General features: G+C 42.9%; 2 protein-coding genes across 4 annotated transcripts in view; both read left to right on the top strand.

Moving 5' to 3' along the window:
- Positions 1–111: 111 nt before the first annotated feature.
- LOC123762799 (uncharacterized) lies at positions 112–4286 on the top strand. Its single transcript, XM_045749971.2, has 4 exons — positions 112–267; positions 3216–3383; positions 3490–3590; positions 3677–4286. Exons 1-4 carry the CDS (start codon positions 168–170, stop codon positions 3956–3958), a joined length of 651 nt encoding a protein of 216 aa, XP_045605927.2. The 5' UTR covers positions 112–167; the 3' UTR covers positions 3959–4286.
- Positions 4287–7621: 3335 nt separating this feature from the next.
- Positions 7622–16719, top strand: part of Taf12 (TATA-box binding protein associated factor 12) — a 28877-nt gene continuing 19779 nt past the window's right edge. For 2 of the 3 annotated variants that reach the window (XM_045736274.2, XM_045736293.2), the window contains exons 1-3: positions 7622–7728; positions 11391–11535; positions 13491–13654. In XM_045736274.2, coding sequence (XP_045592230.1) covers positions 11430–11535; positions 13491–13654 — 270 coding nt within the window. In that variant the 5' untranslated portion in view covers positions 7622–7728; positions 11391–11429. Of the gene's footprint in view, positions 7750–11390; positions 11536–13490; positions 13655–16719 lie in introns of all 3 variants that reach the window. The other variant, XM_045736283.2, reaches the window with a different exon arrangement.

Genomic DNA, 16719 nt, shown 5'->3' on the forward strand with positions numbered 1-16719 from the left:
GTGGTGGTGGTGGAGGAGGGTATATAGGACCACGCCCCCCTGCTGGTGGTGGTGGAGGAGGGTATATAGGACCAGGGACCAAGGCAGCGCTCACACTCTCCAACACACGACGAAGCTCAACAGGAAAATCCTAAATTTGTTAAAATTTGTGTTAAGTTACTGGTGAGATGACCCAGCAGCCGCGGGTGTTGGTGGTGGTGGTGGTGGTGGTGATGGTGGTGAGGGGTGTGGTGCCTCTACCACCCCCCTCCTCCCTTCTACTGGATAGTACGTACCTCGACTATCACACTTTTGACCTTCCCTGACCTGGTGACCTTCCCTCACCTGCTAGTGTGGCCTCGTGACCTTCTATGACCTGCAAGTGTGACCTGGTGACCTTCCCTCACCTGCTAGTGTGGTCTGGTGACCTTCTAGAGTGAACTGGAGACCTTACCTGACCTGCTAGTGTGGCCTGGTGACCTTCCTTGCCCTGCTAGTGTGACCTGGTGACCTTCCCTGACGTGCTAGTGTGGCCTGGTGACCTTCCTTGCCCTGCTAGTGTGACCTGGTGACCTTCCCTGACGTGCTAGTGTGGCCTGGTGACCTTCCCTTACCTGCTAATGTGACCTGGTGACCTTCCCCGACCTGCTAGTGTGACCTGGTGACCTTCCCTGACCTGCTAGTGTGACCTGGTGACCTTCCCTGACGTGCTAGTGTGGCCTGGTGACCTTCCCTTACCTGCTAATGTGACCTGGTGACCTTCCCCGACCTGCTAGTGTGACCTGGTGACCTTCCCTGACCTGCTAGTGTGACCTGGTGACCTTCCCTGACGTGCTAGTGTGGCCTGGTGACCTTCCTGGCCCTGCTAGTGTGGCCTGGTGACCTTCCTTGCCCTGCTAGTGTGACCTGGTGACCTTCCTTGCCCTGCTAGTGTGACCTGGTGACCTTCCTGGCCCTGCTAGTGTGACCTGGTGACCTTCCTGGCCCTGCTAGTGTGACCTGGTGACCTTCCTTGCCCTGCTAGTGTGACCTGGTGACCCTCCTTGCCCTGCTAATGTGACCTGGTGACCTTCCTTGCCCTGCTAATGTGACCTAGTGACCTTCCTTGCCCTGCTTGTGTGTCCTGGTGACCTTCCTTGCCCTGCTAGTGTGACCTGGTGACCTTCCCAGACCTGCTAGTGTGACCTGGTGACCTTCCCTGACCTGCTAGTGTGACCTGGTGACCTTCCCTGACGTGCTAGTGTGGCCTGGTGACCTTCCTGGCCCTGCTAGTGTGGCCTGGTGACCTTCCTTGCCCTGCTAGTGTGACCTGGTGACCTTCCTTGCCCTGCTAGTGTGACCTGGTGACCTTCCTGGCCCTGCTAGTGTGACCTGGTGACCTTCCTGGCCCTGCTAGTGTGACCTGGTGACCTTCCTTGCCCTGCTAGTGTGACCTGGTGACCTTCCTTGCCCTGCTAATGTGACCTGGTGACCTTCCTTGCCCTGCTAATGTGACCTAGTGACCTTCCTTGCCCTGCTTGTGTGTCCTGGTGACCTTCCTTGCCCTGCTAGTGACCTGGTGACCTTCCTTGCCCTGCTAATATGACCTAGTGACCTTCCTTGCCCTGCTAATGTGACCTAGTGACCTTCCTTGCCCTGCTAGTGTGACCTGGTGACCTTCCTTGCCCTGCTAGTGTGACCTGGTGACCTTCCTTGCCCTGCTAATATGACCTAGTGACCTTCCTTGCCCTGCTAATGTGACCTAGTGACCTTCCTTGCCCTGCTAGTGTGACCTGGTGACCTTCCTTGCCCTGCTAGTGTGACCTGGTGACCTTCCTGGCCCTGCTAGTGTGACCTGGTGACCTTCCTTGCCCTGCTAGTGTGACCTGGTGACCCTCCTTGCCCTGCTAATGTGACCTGGTGACCTTCCTTGCCCTGCTAATGTGACCTAGTGACCTTCCTTGCCCTGCTTGTGTGTCCTGGTGACCTTCCTTGCCCTGCTAGTGTGACCTGGTGACCTTCCCCGACCTGCTAGTGTGACCTGGTGACCTTCCCTGACCTGCTAGTGTGACCTGGTGACCTTCCCTGACGTGCTAGTGTGGCCTGGTGACCTTCCTGGCCCTGCTAGTGTGGCCTGGTGACCTTCCTTGCCCTGCTAGTGTGACCTGGTGACCTTCCTTGCCCTGCTAGTGTGACCTGGTGACCTTCCTGGCCCTGCTAGTGTGACCTGGTGACCTTCCTGGCCCTGCTAGTGTGACCTGGTGACCTTCCTTGCCCTGCTAGTGTGACCTGGTGACCTTCCTTGCCCTGCTAATGTGACCTGGTGACCTTCCTTGCCCTGCTAATGTGACCTAGTGACCTTCCTTGCCCTGCTTGTGTGTCCTGGTGACCTTCCTTGCCCTGCTAGTGACCTGGTGACCTTCCTTGCCCTGCTAATATGACCTAGTGACCTTCCTTGCCCTGCTAATGTGACCTAGTGACCTTCCTTGCCCTGCTAGTGTGACCTGGTGACCTTCCTTGCCCTGCTAGTGTGACCTGGTGACCTTCCTTGCCCTGCTAGTGTGACCTGGTGACCTTTCTTGCCCTGCTAATGTGACTTAGTGACCTTCCTTGCCCTGCTAATGTGACCTAGTGACCTTCCTTGCCCTGCTAGTGTGACCTGGTGACCTTCCTTGCCCTGCTAGTGTGACCTGGTGACCTTCCTTGCCCTGCTAGTGTGACCTGGTGACCTTCCTTGCCCTGCTAATGTGACCTAGTGACCTTCCTTGCCCTGCTTGTGTGTCCTGGTGACCTTCCTGGCCCTGCTAGTGACCTGGTGACCTTCCTTGCCCTGCTAATGTCACCTGGTGACCTTCCTTGCCCTGCTAATGTGACCTAGTGACCTTCCTTGCCCTGCTTGTGTGTCCTGGTGACCTTCCTTGCCCTGCTAGTGACCTGGTGACCTTCCTTGCCCTGCTAATATGACCTAGTGACCTTCCTTGCCCTGCTAATGTGACCTAGTGACCTTCCTTGCCCTGCTAGTGTGACCTGGTGACCTTCCTTGCCCTGCTAATATGACCTAGTGACCTTCCTTGCCCTGCTTGTGTGTCCTGGTGACCTTCCTTGCCCTGCTAGTGACCTGGTGACCTTCCTTGCCCTGCTAATATGACCTAGTGACCTTCCTTGCCCTGCTAATGTGACCTAGTGACCTTCCTTGCCCTGCTTGTGTGTCCTGGTGACCTTCCTTGCCCTGCTAGTGACCTGGTGACCTTCCACAGCGTCGTTGTGCCCGGCGAGTGACTCGTTGACCGCGTGCCAGCTGAGGAAGGCAGAGTGTGGAGGCGTGCAGCAGCTGGTGACCCCAGCAGGTGGTGCAGCAGAGGTCATCGCCAGCTGTGCCGCAGCTGCCAACGTCAGCCTCACCCCGCGGTTCTTCAAGGCCCTCGGTCAGTACTCTCCTGCGTGTACCTGTCAAGGTTGACCCTCTTTCATGTGATGTTTTGACCTGTATGTGTGGTGGACGTGACCTGCTGACCTGTGGTCCTGTTGCAGGTCGTGTGGAGGGCAGCCAAGACTCCCTGGTTGACCTGTTGTCTCCGGACCCTGAGGTCACTACTGTGGTCCGTCTGTGTGTCCTCAACGCTACCAGCCTGGTCAGTATCCTCCCCCCCCCCCCTGTGTACACTGTCACAGCCGCCATGTGTGTGGGTGGAGGTATTAACTACACTGATCTTGACAGCTGGATGCGGAGACGCTGACTGTCAACCGGAGCGCCGTGGCCGCCGCCGTGAGGGAGGTCGTGTCCTCCCAGGCCCTGGGGGACGCCGTGGCCGCCGCCGTGGGGACGTGTCCAGAGCCCGTGGACTTCCACACTGAGGGCTTCATGTCGTGCCTGGAGGCCGCGTGTATCGTTAATGCCCACAAGGCTCCGTTGGTCTCCCAGGCCCTCAGCGTCCTCGCCCCTGGCGCCAAGTTGTCGCCTCTGAACACACCACTGCCGCTCCCACTCCTCAGGCCTTGACCGCCTTAATGACACTTGACAACCACAACAAAGTAGTGTCAAGTGGTCATAGTGTCACCATGACCACTTGACACTACCATTATTATGGCCTTGACTGCTGGTTTGACAGTTTTTCCATGTGAGAGTTGAAGACGTGACCTTCGTGTGGTGGTCTTGCCCTCCTGGTGGTCCCATCACAGCAGGAGTCAGCCAACTGTCTATGCACCAAACAAACTCATTATAGTATCAACAACACTTTTTACCAAGGTACTCTAGTGCCATTTGTAATATGCAAAAACTATGATATGCTTTACGTTAATAAAACCATTGGTATATCTCAAGAGAGTTGTTTAAATATGAAGGCAAAGTTACCTGTGAATATTAAGACCATAAGGTGTGAATTTGTATAGTTAACGCTTCAAATAAACCACCATTTTCTGTGTGACTTCATTCCCTTCTATCACTGACATTAATGCAGACGAGGAGTCACAGTAACGTGGCTGAAATATGTTGACCAGACCACACACTAGAAGGTGAAGGGACGACGACGTTTCGGTCCGTCCTGGACCATTCTCAAGTCGATTGTGTATTCGACTTGAGAATGGTCCAGATTACAACCTCTGAAGGCCTTGGCATGCTATGGAAAGGGAGTGGGAGTCCCTGTGCTACGAATGATATACTTCAGTACTGTAAGATCTCTTATTGATTATGCTGCACCTGTCATTTCTTGTTTTGGTAAAGGTAGGATGGGCAAGTTGGAGAAGGTACAAAATGAAGCCATGAGAATTATCTTAGGATGTCCAAGAAATGCTGTGATTGAGATAATGAGGATGGAGTTGAATCTGCAGAGTATTGGGGATAGAATTTCAGAGATAAATGTAGCCTCTGCCATTAGATTAATGAGAGGTGGGGGAGCTAATGAATTAATCCTCTCGGTTCAAAAGGTGGAAAGTAGTGAACAGTGTATGATGAAGAAGAGAGTATATATGAATAACTTATGTTCTAATGTTATTAATTATGATGTTATTACAGAGTGTATTGCTGTGCCCAAGAGAAAATTTACACCACCATGGGAGGATTGTAATGTAGAGGTAGTAATTACTCCCTTGCATAAGAAAAAAAGTATGTATGAAATAGGAGAGCTGAGGGCAACATATGATTGTATAATTAGAAAACTGCCTACAGAAAACACTCTACATGTATATTGTGATGGGTCAGTAGCTAGGGATGGGAAGGCAGGATGTGGAGTCTTGATCAGGGAGTACACTGACATCGGCACTGTAGATACTGTTATTGGACGCCCCTTAACTAACAATGTCTCTTCAACGCAGGCTGAACTCCAAGGTGTATTAGCAGGATTACAGGAAGTAGTCAAATGTGGTAAAAATGCTTGCTTCTTTATTGACAGCAGAGGAGCGTTAGAGTCTTTAAATAGCAGACGCCCAGTATATCAGAATATTGTGATAGAGTGTAGAGAGAATGTTAAGAGACTAGAAAAAACTGAGTATAAAGTAAGATTCATGTGGATCCCTTCACATGTGGGAATACTGTTGAATGAGGTAGTTGATGACATAGCGAAGAGAGCCACTGAAAAAACTCTTGTTGATGTTGTATGTCAGTTAACCTTGAAACAAATAAAAACAAGAATCAAGATGATCCAAGAGGGTGAAGAAATGATAAAGAGAATGGCAATGGCGGACAGTAGTAATACACTTAAGAATTATTCAGTAATAAATACAAATTCGTCCTTCACTTATGGTAAAGGAAAGTCTACTTGGAAGGATTCAATTTACATGAGATTAAGATTAGGATACAAATATATCTGGCAATACGGTGTTGATGTCAGTGAAAAAAGATAAGTAATAATAATAATAATAATAATTTTTATTTAGGCAAAGGTACATACATAAAGAGATTTTACAAAGTTTGTTGGCTTTATAGATAAGAGCTAGTACATACAATGCCTAAAGCCACTATTACGCAAAGCGTTTCGGGCAGGAAAAAACACTACTGACTAAAGCTTAAAACTAATGGGTAAAAAGAAAAAAATGCGTTGAGTACAAATAAAAATAGAGGTAAAAGAGGGGGGAACATTGTTGAAAAAACAGCACAAATACAATTACAAATTATTACAGAAAATTACATTAAAACAGCGTTGATTTGAAAAAAAAAAAACATACATGGGTTGACAATAGAAGGGTAAGGTAGGTTACAGGGAATTTATTAGGTATAGCTTCGTTTTTAACTTAAACTGGTTGAGAGAGGTACAGTCTTTAACATGGTTGGGAAGGTCATTCCACATTCTGGGCCCCTTGATTTGTAGAGCATTTCTAGTTTGATTAAGTCGTACTCTAGGAATATCAAAACTGTATTTATTTCTGGTGTGGTGCTCATGGGTTCTGTTACAACCTTCTATGAAGCTTTTGAGATCAGGATTGGCATTACAGTTTAGCGTTTTATATATGTATAATACACATGAGAGAATGTGCAGTGACTTAATGTCTAACATATTCAGGGATTTGAGTAGGGGTACCGAGTGATGTCTGGGGCCAGAATAAGGGGGTCTGGGGCCAGAATAAGGGGGTCTGGGGCCAGAATAAGGGGGTCTGGGGCCAGAATAAGGGGGTCTGGGGCCAGAATAAGGGGGTCTGGGGCCAGAAAAAGGAGTGTAAATTATGTAGTATGCCGCACGCCCACACCTTAGAACATTATGTATTAGAGTGTCAACTTATTGAAAACTATAGAAATAAGGAAATAAATAGTGTACCACATCAAATTGTTTGGATGTGTGATAATGGTATGATAGACAGTATACTTAATTAGGAGCTACAAGAATTTTGCCCCAAGAGTGTAACAATTATATGCTGTACTTACTATATTAACCTGCAATGTTAAATGGGATTCTTGTAATGTTATTTGTCTATTTGTACTCACTGCATTATTGCGCCCCTTGAGGGACTTGAAGTAGAGGGGGGTAGAAATAGCCTAAGCTACTCTATCCCTTTGAGATGTATTTATTGCTTATCTCAATAAACATACTTGAACTTGAACAACAGGCTGACCAAGTCCTGAGTACCTACTCACTGCTAGGTGAACAAAGACATTAGGTAAAAGGAAATGTGCCCAACCATTTCTGTCCCGCCCGGAATTCGAACCTGGAATTTTGAATTGTGCGTCTAGAAGGAACCCGACTGTACTACTGGGACCCTAAATGTCCCCTTTATGCACTCAAGCATAAAATATTATGGTTAAGTGCAATTTTTGAGCGTAATTGAATGTGATTGGACATATTTGAAGTTTTAAGTGTAGTCATTTTTATAAGGAAATTTGGCCAGAGTGAAAAATGGAGTTTTTTTCTGCAGTTTGAAAAGTACCGCCAATACAGACCTATAATCTTTACATATAAAAGAATCTATCATGTCTCGATTCATATAATTTAAATGCATTAATAAAATACACTCAATAATATTTTAAAGTGATTAAGAATATTAACATATATATAATGAAGTGTTAAACCTAAAATAAAATCTGAACCCTAGGAGACTGTATATCTTTAATTATTTATCGATAGCAATTGGATGAATAAATAAAGTTCCGTCATGAAATATATATAAACTAAACCATGAAACGTAATGTAAAAGTATACTTGTTTAATGTGTAGTTAATAATGCCAGAAGGTGAGTGTGTTTGTGAAGGTGTGCCCCCCGCCTCCAGGACTCTCGCAGTATTGTTTACAAACTGCAGCAGCTGGCGGGCGGCGGACGGGTCGCCTTGGCTCATATATTGCTAATGTATTGGATCATACTTCACATGTACTTTATGAGCAATATATTACCTCATTCTAGTTTTTGAGTATATGCATTTTTCGTTTTAATTCCTGGTATTTATACTTGAGGATATTGAAAAAGACGCATATTTTCTAAACTTCACAGGGAATATGGAAGACACTTTAATTAATAATAATAATAATAGTTTATTTAGGTAAACGTACATTCAAAATTATTTACAAACATAATGTTAGATTTCTGGCTAGCTAGTATATATTATACGTTTAAAGCCACTAGTAATGCACAAAAACTCTTGAGCCAGGACACCTATATAAGGCTTATTGAGGTCCTCTACACGAGCGACTGACCAGCCTCAGTGCTTCCCACAACACCTGCCTTATTACCTGTTTGTTACTAGGTGAACAGAGGCATTAGGTGAAGGGAAGCATCACCTAAATATTACTTCTGGCATAACCTAGTGTTGGTTCATTTTTAGTGGTGGGTCCATTGACCTTAAATTACTTTATTTCTCTGTTTTCTTATGTTCCATACTGAATGTTATGAGAAAGAGTCCAGTTGCGTTTCTAAACTACACCTTGTATTTCCATTGTTATTAATGTAAATAAACTGCTGTCGTATTGCTACAATTACTGACTCCATATTGTTATAGTCTGCCTGTCATCCTTCTCACCTTTTATGCATTCTTTTATTATTTTTCATTACTGTTTTTACTTTGTTAGCCTATTTCTCCTTTAGTAGTAAGTGTTTTACCCCCTCACACCTTTGTTATTTTGCTTTCTATTTATTTTATGTTTTTGCACGCTTTGTTAATAATTTGCTTCCCGATAATTTGTTATCAAACCGAGAAACCTCGGTTTTCGAATGCCCCTGTTTTCTAATTTTTCAGTTCTCGCGCTCAATTTCTTCGAAAAATATGACTCGGTACTCGAATTTGTTAATACACATGTGGGCCGACCGTGCACATGGCGCACTTCAGTTTACTATTGTCTCCCGTCTAGTGACGACCGCATTTGAATTCTTTGTGAAGAATTTAATTGTTTTTGTGCTTTTTTTGGTTTCTGAACATAAAAGTTCTTATTATATATTATGCCATGGGTCCCAAGAAAGTCAGTGGTAAAGTTCAATATAGGAAAATAGTTGTGAGGAGGACGATAGAGGAAAAAAAGAGAACATTCATAGTGAGACAATGTGATGTCTCTACAAACAAGCGTTAAAACAAGTGTCTATAGACAGATTCTTAGCAAGACAAGCAAGCAGTGAGCCACAACCAGGTGCTAGTGGTATGCAGGCAAAAGGTGAGAGAGAGAGAGAGTACCCCAGAAATGTCATCACTGCTATTATAATGGAAGGGGACTCCCCTTCCAAACACTAACACCTCTCTTCCTCCCCCTTTCCTCACTGTCTTCCAAATGCCAACAAGAGTCATCAATAAAGGTATGATATACTTGTACTTACTGTAGTACAAAATGTAAGTAGTAGTATCTATAAAAGTATTTTTAAGTTAATATTTTTAGGGGTGTGGAACGGATTAATTCAATTTACATTATTTCTTATGAGAAAAGTTGTTTCGGTTTTAGAATTTTCGGTTTTCGAACCGTCTCTGGAATGGATTAAATTCGAAAACAGAGGTACCACTGTATATATAAATAATTTAGAATCAGGACTGAGCAGCAATATTTGCAAATTTGCTGATACAAAAATCGAGAGAAAAATAAACATGAAAGAAGACTCAAAATCACTTCAAGACGATTTAGATAGGGTTTTGAAATGGCCAAAAGACTGGCAGATGATGTTTAATGCTGACAAAAGAAAGGTTATGAGGCTAGATAACAATGACAGTTATAGTATATGAGCTAGATGGTGTTGAGATTGCAAAGTTTGATTGCGAAAGGGATCTGCGGGTCATGATTAGTAATAAAGCCCAAAAATCAATGCATAAATGTTTGAAATAAGGCAAATAGATTAATGGGATTTATTTCTAGAACATAATAATCAAGGTAACTTCAGAAGGCTTATTGGCCTATATGACGAAGCTTCTATTTATATCCACCCAAACTCATTCAAATATATGTCTAACCTATGCTTGAAACAATTAAGGGATCCTACTTCTATTATGTTAGGCGGTAATTGGTGCCACAAAACAACCCTGTTACCGAATCAGTATTTACCTAGGCCTTTCCTAAATCTAAACTAATCCAATTTATATCCATTATTTTGTGTTGTGTTAATATATTTAATACCTTTTTAATATATCCTTTGTTATGCCCATTCATCCACTTTTACACGTCAATCATGTCACCCCCTAATTCTTTGCCTTTTTTAGAGAATGTAAATTAAGCTTTTTCAATCTCTCTTCACATAGAAGGTTTCTAATTTGTGGGATTATCTTTGTCATCCTACACTGGATGCGCTCTTCTGAATTTACAGTATGTCCATTCTATAATATGGTGACCAAAACTCAACTGCGGAATCTAAATGGAGCCTAACAAGATCAAACTTAAGAATAACACCAGGTGTTTGACTACTAATGCTTCTAGAAACAAATCCCAGTGCCTTATTTTGAACATTTATGTAATATTTTTTTTTTCTTTAAATTCTTACTAATCATAACTCCCAGATCCATTTCACAATCAGACTTCACAATCTCAACACCATCTAGCTGATATCCTGTAATTATCATCATTACCTAGCCTTATAATCATATATTTGTCAGCATTAAACTGCATCTACCAATCTTTTGATCATTTCAAAACCATATTTAGATCGTCTTGAAGTGATTGTGAGTCTTTTTCCATGTTTATTTCCATCTCGATTTTATTAGAGTTTGCAAATTTGCAAATAATAATAAATAATATAAATAAATAAATAAATAAATGTTTATTCAGTTAAGGTACAGACATACAAGAGATTTTACAAAAATTGATAGATTTATAGACAGAGCTAGTACATACAATGCCTAAAGCCACTATTACGCAAAGCGTTTCGGGCAAGAAAAACATTAAAGACTAATACTTAATACTAATTGAGTTTAAAGTGTAAAATGTGTTGAGAACAAATAAAAAAGGGGGGAACATGGCAGAAAAAGCAGCACAAATACAATTAGGTCGACAAACAGCATTGTTTAAAAAAACAGACATGGGTTGACAATAGAGGGGTAAGGTAGGTTACAGGGAATTTATTAGGTAGTGCTTTGTTTTTATCTTAAACTGGTTGAGAGAGGTACAGAGAGGTACTAATAACATGATTGGAAAGGTCATTCCACATTCTGGGTCCCTTGATTTGTAGAGCTAGAAATATCTAGAGACTCATCCAGCCACTAATCACTGATTTTTGTGGGTAAGGTGGATCACTATTTTGCCTCACCCGCTATTAATAGAATCAGTAGGACCGATCCCGACTAACCTGTGTTCACTCTGTACCCCAGTCCATTACCCCTGCCTGCAAAGTTGGGTAAGGCTAGACCCACAAAAAGTTAGCCCCAAGTGTCAGGCCTCCAACCTTGAGCAGGTGGGCAGACGGTGAGGGGCGGACAGGCACGGGCGGGCGAGTGGGGTCAGACAGACAGACATTCTCTCTTATAGATAGATGACACGTTCATCAATACATACTATATTATTCTTCTTTAAATCTTTTTCTTTGAGTACATTAGTTAACTTGTTTTCCAGCTGTGAATTTGAGGATCGAAGGAGTCGTCGAGGAAGATAATGTCTCAGCAGGTTCAGCAGGTGGTGGGTGGGCAGGTGATGCAAGGCCAGATGGTTCAGGTGCAGGGCCAGGTTGTCTCCGGCACACAAGTTGTCAACAGTGCAGGTAAGGGTTCCTCTCACATGTTTGATCAAAATTTACTTCCACATATAATTTGTACATTATGGGTAGGACATAATACTGTGGTGGGTGTTTTTCCTGTTTGTAATTGCAGGAAGAAAAGTATGTTCCTGGTGTCCCAACTTCTATAAATAATTACTGTAAATCAGGTAAAAACTCCCACTGATTTTGGAACAGATAATTATCTTGAATTTAATTACCTGAGTTTAAATGACAGCCACTAACACTAGTGACCTCAATAGGACAGGAAGCCGGCGGCTTGTTGAAGGTCCCCCCCCCCCCATTTGCCTTTATGATCTTTTCCAGTTATACTTTAAATGTTAACAGAGTTTTGCATTTATGGCTTCGGCAGGTAGGCAGTTCCATGGGCTTATTACCAAAGCATCTGTTCTCAGTCCTACATTGTGGCTTGTTGAGCTTGAAACAGTTACTCCTTGTTTGTGTTACATCTGACCTTTTGAAGAAATTTTCAAGATCAACATCATCCAAATTGTTCAGTTCTGTATTTTAAAAGTTTCAATGAGATCTGCCCTGTCTTACCTGGTTTGTGGTGGTGTTAGCCCTGTGGCCCTCAACCGTTCCTCGTATGAGAGTTGACTTAGCTCTGGAATGATTTTTGTTCCCCGGTGTTGCACCTTCTCCAGAGCAGCCATGTCCTCCTGAAGCTGTGGTCTCCATGCTTATATAGAGTAATCCAAATGGATTTAAAATTTAAATCTCTGCTGACCTATAGGTACAGTACAATATTATACAGAAATATTTAATGGTATTTCTGACCTGGCCCCTCAGTGGTTTTTGTTATCTAGCCACCTGGATAGTTTCAGAACTTGTTATGCCTCACTGGACTTTTGTGAGTCATTAGAGCTTACTGGAGACCAGGAACAAAACCTGATTCACCCAATAGAGGTGCAGTGAACCTAGAGTCAAGATCCATGCAAGCCAAGGTAAAACCAAAAATGGCCAGTAGTTAATCTTCAAAACAAGTAACTACTAGGAAGAGTATACAAAATAATCAGTAAATCAAACATAAGAAGCTGTGAAAAGTATTGTAACTAGCTAAGCTGCTAGTTAACACCACTAGTTACATCTCCCCCTGCTCAGCCCTCCCCCTCCCCCCTCCCGGTGAGGGGGAGGACTGCGCAGACAAGCAGAGCGGCAGCAGTGAGTGACGTTTGCTTGTTTCTTTATGTTTTGGGGGAGTTCTCTCTCTGTTCAGTCTTTGGTTGCAATTTCTTATCAGATGGAGTCTGTTATGCCTACCTTTTCGAGTGCCTAACCCTGGCTGATGGCAGACATGGAATGCTCCCAAAGACATGGGGATTTCCATAGGCCATTGGCTCCCTGCGCCAATGCTAAGGGGGCCAGGTTCTGGCTCGGGGTCCCCGGTATGTAGAACTCCATTGACTGATGCCCTAGACTAATGTAGCATATATCAGTCCAATAGCTCCAGGGAGCCTCTGGGGCTCACCCAGAAAATGGTGTTTAGCAAGCAAGCTTTTGGATACTGATCTGGTCATAGTATCTTTCATCAGGCTCTCATCTGTACATATTGTCACATCTCATTTTTATCAATTTTAATTGGTGAGACAGATTATTATTGCAACTGTTGCCTTAAAAGATTTAATAATTGTTGTCTTGTTTTCTGTTAATTTATTATTTTCCTTATTCCAGAAAGAATGAGGAAAACTAAATCATCTTGAATTTTGTTTTTTCCTAATTTAATGTGGAGTGAATAAATCCACAAGGGCCGTGATGAGGGTTTGAACTCACGTCCAGGTTGCAATTCTTATACCATGTCCTGGCGCAGTCGATTAAGGCGCATCTGGGATCATCCTGGACGTAAGTTTGAACCCTCATCACGGCGATGTTGGATTTATTCATTTGATATATCATGCTATTGTGATTAATGTGTGTGTTAATGTGGAGTGTTATATACACAGGTCAAGTGGTGATGTCAACTGCGTCTGGTCTGACAGGCATTAGTGGTCAGCAGTTGGTAACACAGTTGGTGCCGGGCCAGACTATGCAAGGCCAGGTAGTGCATCAAACAACGACCCCAATTGGTGTTGCCACAACTCTTGCATCTGGCCTTACTCAGGGACAGGTAAATGTCAAGTACTGCATTGTGTGATAGCTGCCACGTTGTATGTATACCTCACACACACATTAATTATGAATGCCAACACAATTGATGCATTAACACCGGGAAAGAAGGGTAGCTATTGTAGTAATAAATGACTAAAGTTGAAACCAGACGATGGCTTTTCGCATGCATATGTCCTTGCCCAGATAGGGTGGTAGTGTGTACTAATATTTAGATTGGCTAGTTAAATTCCAAAGCTTAAATCTTTTTTACATTCATTCATGCCTCAGCTCTACTAACTGTATAAGCTCCAGGGGCCATTAAAAGGCAACCATTCTCCTTCCTAGAATGTAGGCATTATATGTTTATTAGGCTTCAAAAATATTTGAAAATTTAATCTCTTTCTGCATGTATAAATTGTTATCACTGGAGCAAGATAATAGCAGACTTTTAAATTGTCTTTAAAAGTAGAGGTAAATTAGACCCAGTCAGGTCGAGGTCGAGGGAGGGGGTAGACGTACCGTGCGCGCTCCATTAAAATCGTGACATTACCAGGGATTCTTAGGACTACTGCCGTGGATTACTGATTACAGACATAACAAAGTGCATAGTGACCCGCTGGAAAATTGAAAATAGTCATTAACAATAGAACTTTGTGTTAAATAGAGAATAAACGGGAGACCGCGTGTGAGCCAGTGAACGAGGCTTTGTGTACATGCGTGTATTAGGAAAAAAAAAAAAATAGTGAACGGTGATTCGTGGAACAGTGATGTGGAACGGGTATCACAACAACATATAAGTTGGAAGTGAATATTATAAATATAGAATACTAGAAATATAGAATAGTGGCAAGAGGCGGCATCAGTGGTTATAAATCGGGTAACTGGAAACTGGTGACATCAACCTGGGCCACAAGAGGTCACCTGTACCGACCGGGGACCAGCCTCGCTACCTACGCTAAGTACCTGCCATAAAGTTTGAACAAAATAACATACATAATATTACAAATATGCGGTATACATATAATATTATAAATATTAAACATATAAATATATATACTGTACATATATATTGTTACAAATATACAATATACATATAATATTATAAATATATAGATATATACAACAAAACAAGGCAATATGGGAGTAAATAAACAAATTTGTGGCCACTGTAACAACTCCTTAAAGACGAAGGTAACGGGAATTGAATGTTATATCTGTAAGACTAGATTCCATTCGGCTTGTACAGGAGTGAGTAACACTACGGCACTGAGAGCTGGTCACTTGCTCTGGGTGTGTAAAAATGACCTGCCAGCTTGGAATATCCTAAAAAACCTTCTAGATAACATGACGCATGATTGGAAAACATCATTCATTGGAAGCCTACCAGCCATCCAGAAGGAGTGGGAAAGGAACAACAATTCTAATATACAAGGGGTGGAGGCTATAGTCAGGGATAAAACTGAGGCTGAAACTCAGGAAGTTGTAAACTCGGACTCAGTAGGCCAGGATGTAGATGACAGTAAACTAGAAAGTGTACCACACAGCACTGACAGCTCGATAGGTACAGACACTACGATGGTTCCCGATAGAGCAATTCAAAACAGAAGGACAGACTTATGCAAATTTTATGCAAAGGGCATATGCAGACATAGATGTGCTGGTAATAAGAAAGGATTAGAATGCAGTTACTAACAACCCAAAAAATGTTTAAATATGCTTAGGAAAGGTGAGTGTCGATTTGGATCAATATGTAGGTTTTTCCATCCTGACATGTGCCAAACCTCACTGGAGGACAGAAAATGCTATGACCTCAGCTGCCCACACTTTCACGTGAAAGGCACGGAACGCTACATAAAGAGTGGCAAGCAGGATAATGAATTTGGAGGAAACTCTATAAATTTTTTATACCAGACCGACAGAGAATTCAAAAGGAGCAGCATGGAGAGTGTATGGAACTGGATGCCAGATCCACTTGCATTTCAGAATTACAGATACAATTACCCACCAAAAGGGAACTACAACTACGACAGACAACTGCCCTACAACAATCAGTACTGGTCAGAACAAACTCATTATGTCCACGAATAATGGCATGTAAAGGATTTGGGAATAATGATGTCTGGCAACCTAACATTTAAGGAACATAACCAAGCAAATATACCATCAGCCAGAAAAATGATCGGATGGATTACAAGAACCTTCAAATCCAGGGATCCCATCACAATGGTTGTACTCTTCAAATCACTTCTGTTGTCCCGTCTTGAGTACTGCTCAGTACTCACTTTCCCCTTCAGAGCAGGAGAGATTGTTGAAATAGAGAGAATACCGAGATCATATACGGTATTCATAGACACAATGCAGCACCTAAACTATTGGCACTGTCTCAGAACTTTCAAAATGTACTCTCTGGAAAGGAGATTAGAGAGGTATCAAATAATATATATATGGGAAATACTGGAGGACCAGGTCCAAATTTACACAGTAAAATAACAACGTACTGGAGTGAGCGATATGGAAAGAAATGCAGAATAGAGCCTTTGAAGAACAGAGGTACCATAGGCACACTCATAGAACACTGCATGAACATCAGAGGTCCATGGTTGTTCAGCATCCTCCCAGTGATTATAAGAAATATTTCCGGAACAAAAATGGGCATCTTCAAGAGAAAACTCGAAGATAGTTTTCTATCAAGAAGTTGGATAGTTTTTCTTCAAGAAGTGCCACACCAAATGGACTATGGTGGATATATGGGCCTGCGGGACACTCCAAGCAACAGCCTGTTGAACCAAACTCTCATAAGGCAAGCCTGGCCCCAGGCTGGCCTTGCTGTTAATATCCCAAAGTATTTTTGTACTATAACAACTTTTTCTTAACAGGTAATCATTAAGAAATGATGCTTGATTCCTGGATTAAGTGGCTATCTGATATATGTTTTTTTTTTTTTTTTTTTTTTTTTTTTTTTTTTTTCGAGATATATACAAGAGTTGTTACATTCTTGTACAGCCACTAGTACGCGTAGCGTTTCGGGCAAGTCCTTAATCCTATGGTCCCTGGAATACGATCCCCTGCCGCGAAGAATCGTTT

The sequence above is a fragment of the Procambarus clarkii genome, chromosome 1, assembly GCF_040958095.1.
Source record: "Procambarus clarkii isolate CNS0578487 chromosome 1, FALCON_Pclarkii_2.0, whole genome shotgun sequence".
Taxonomy (NCBI): Eukaryota; Metazoa; Arthropoda; class Malacostraca; order Decapoda; family Cambaridae; genus Procambarus; species Procambarus clarkii.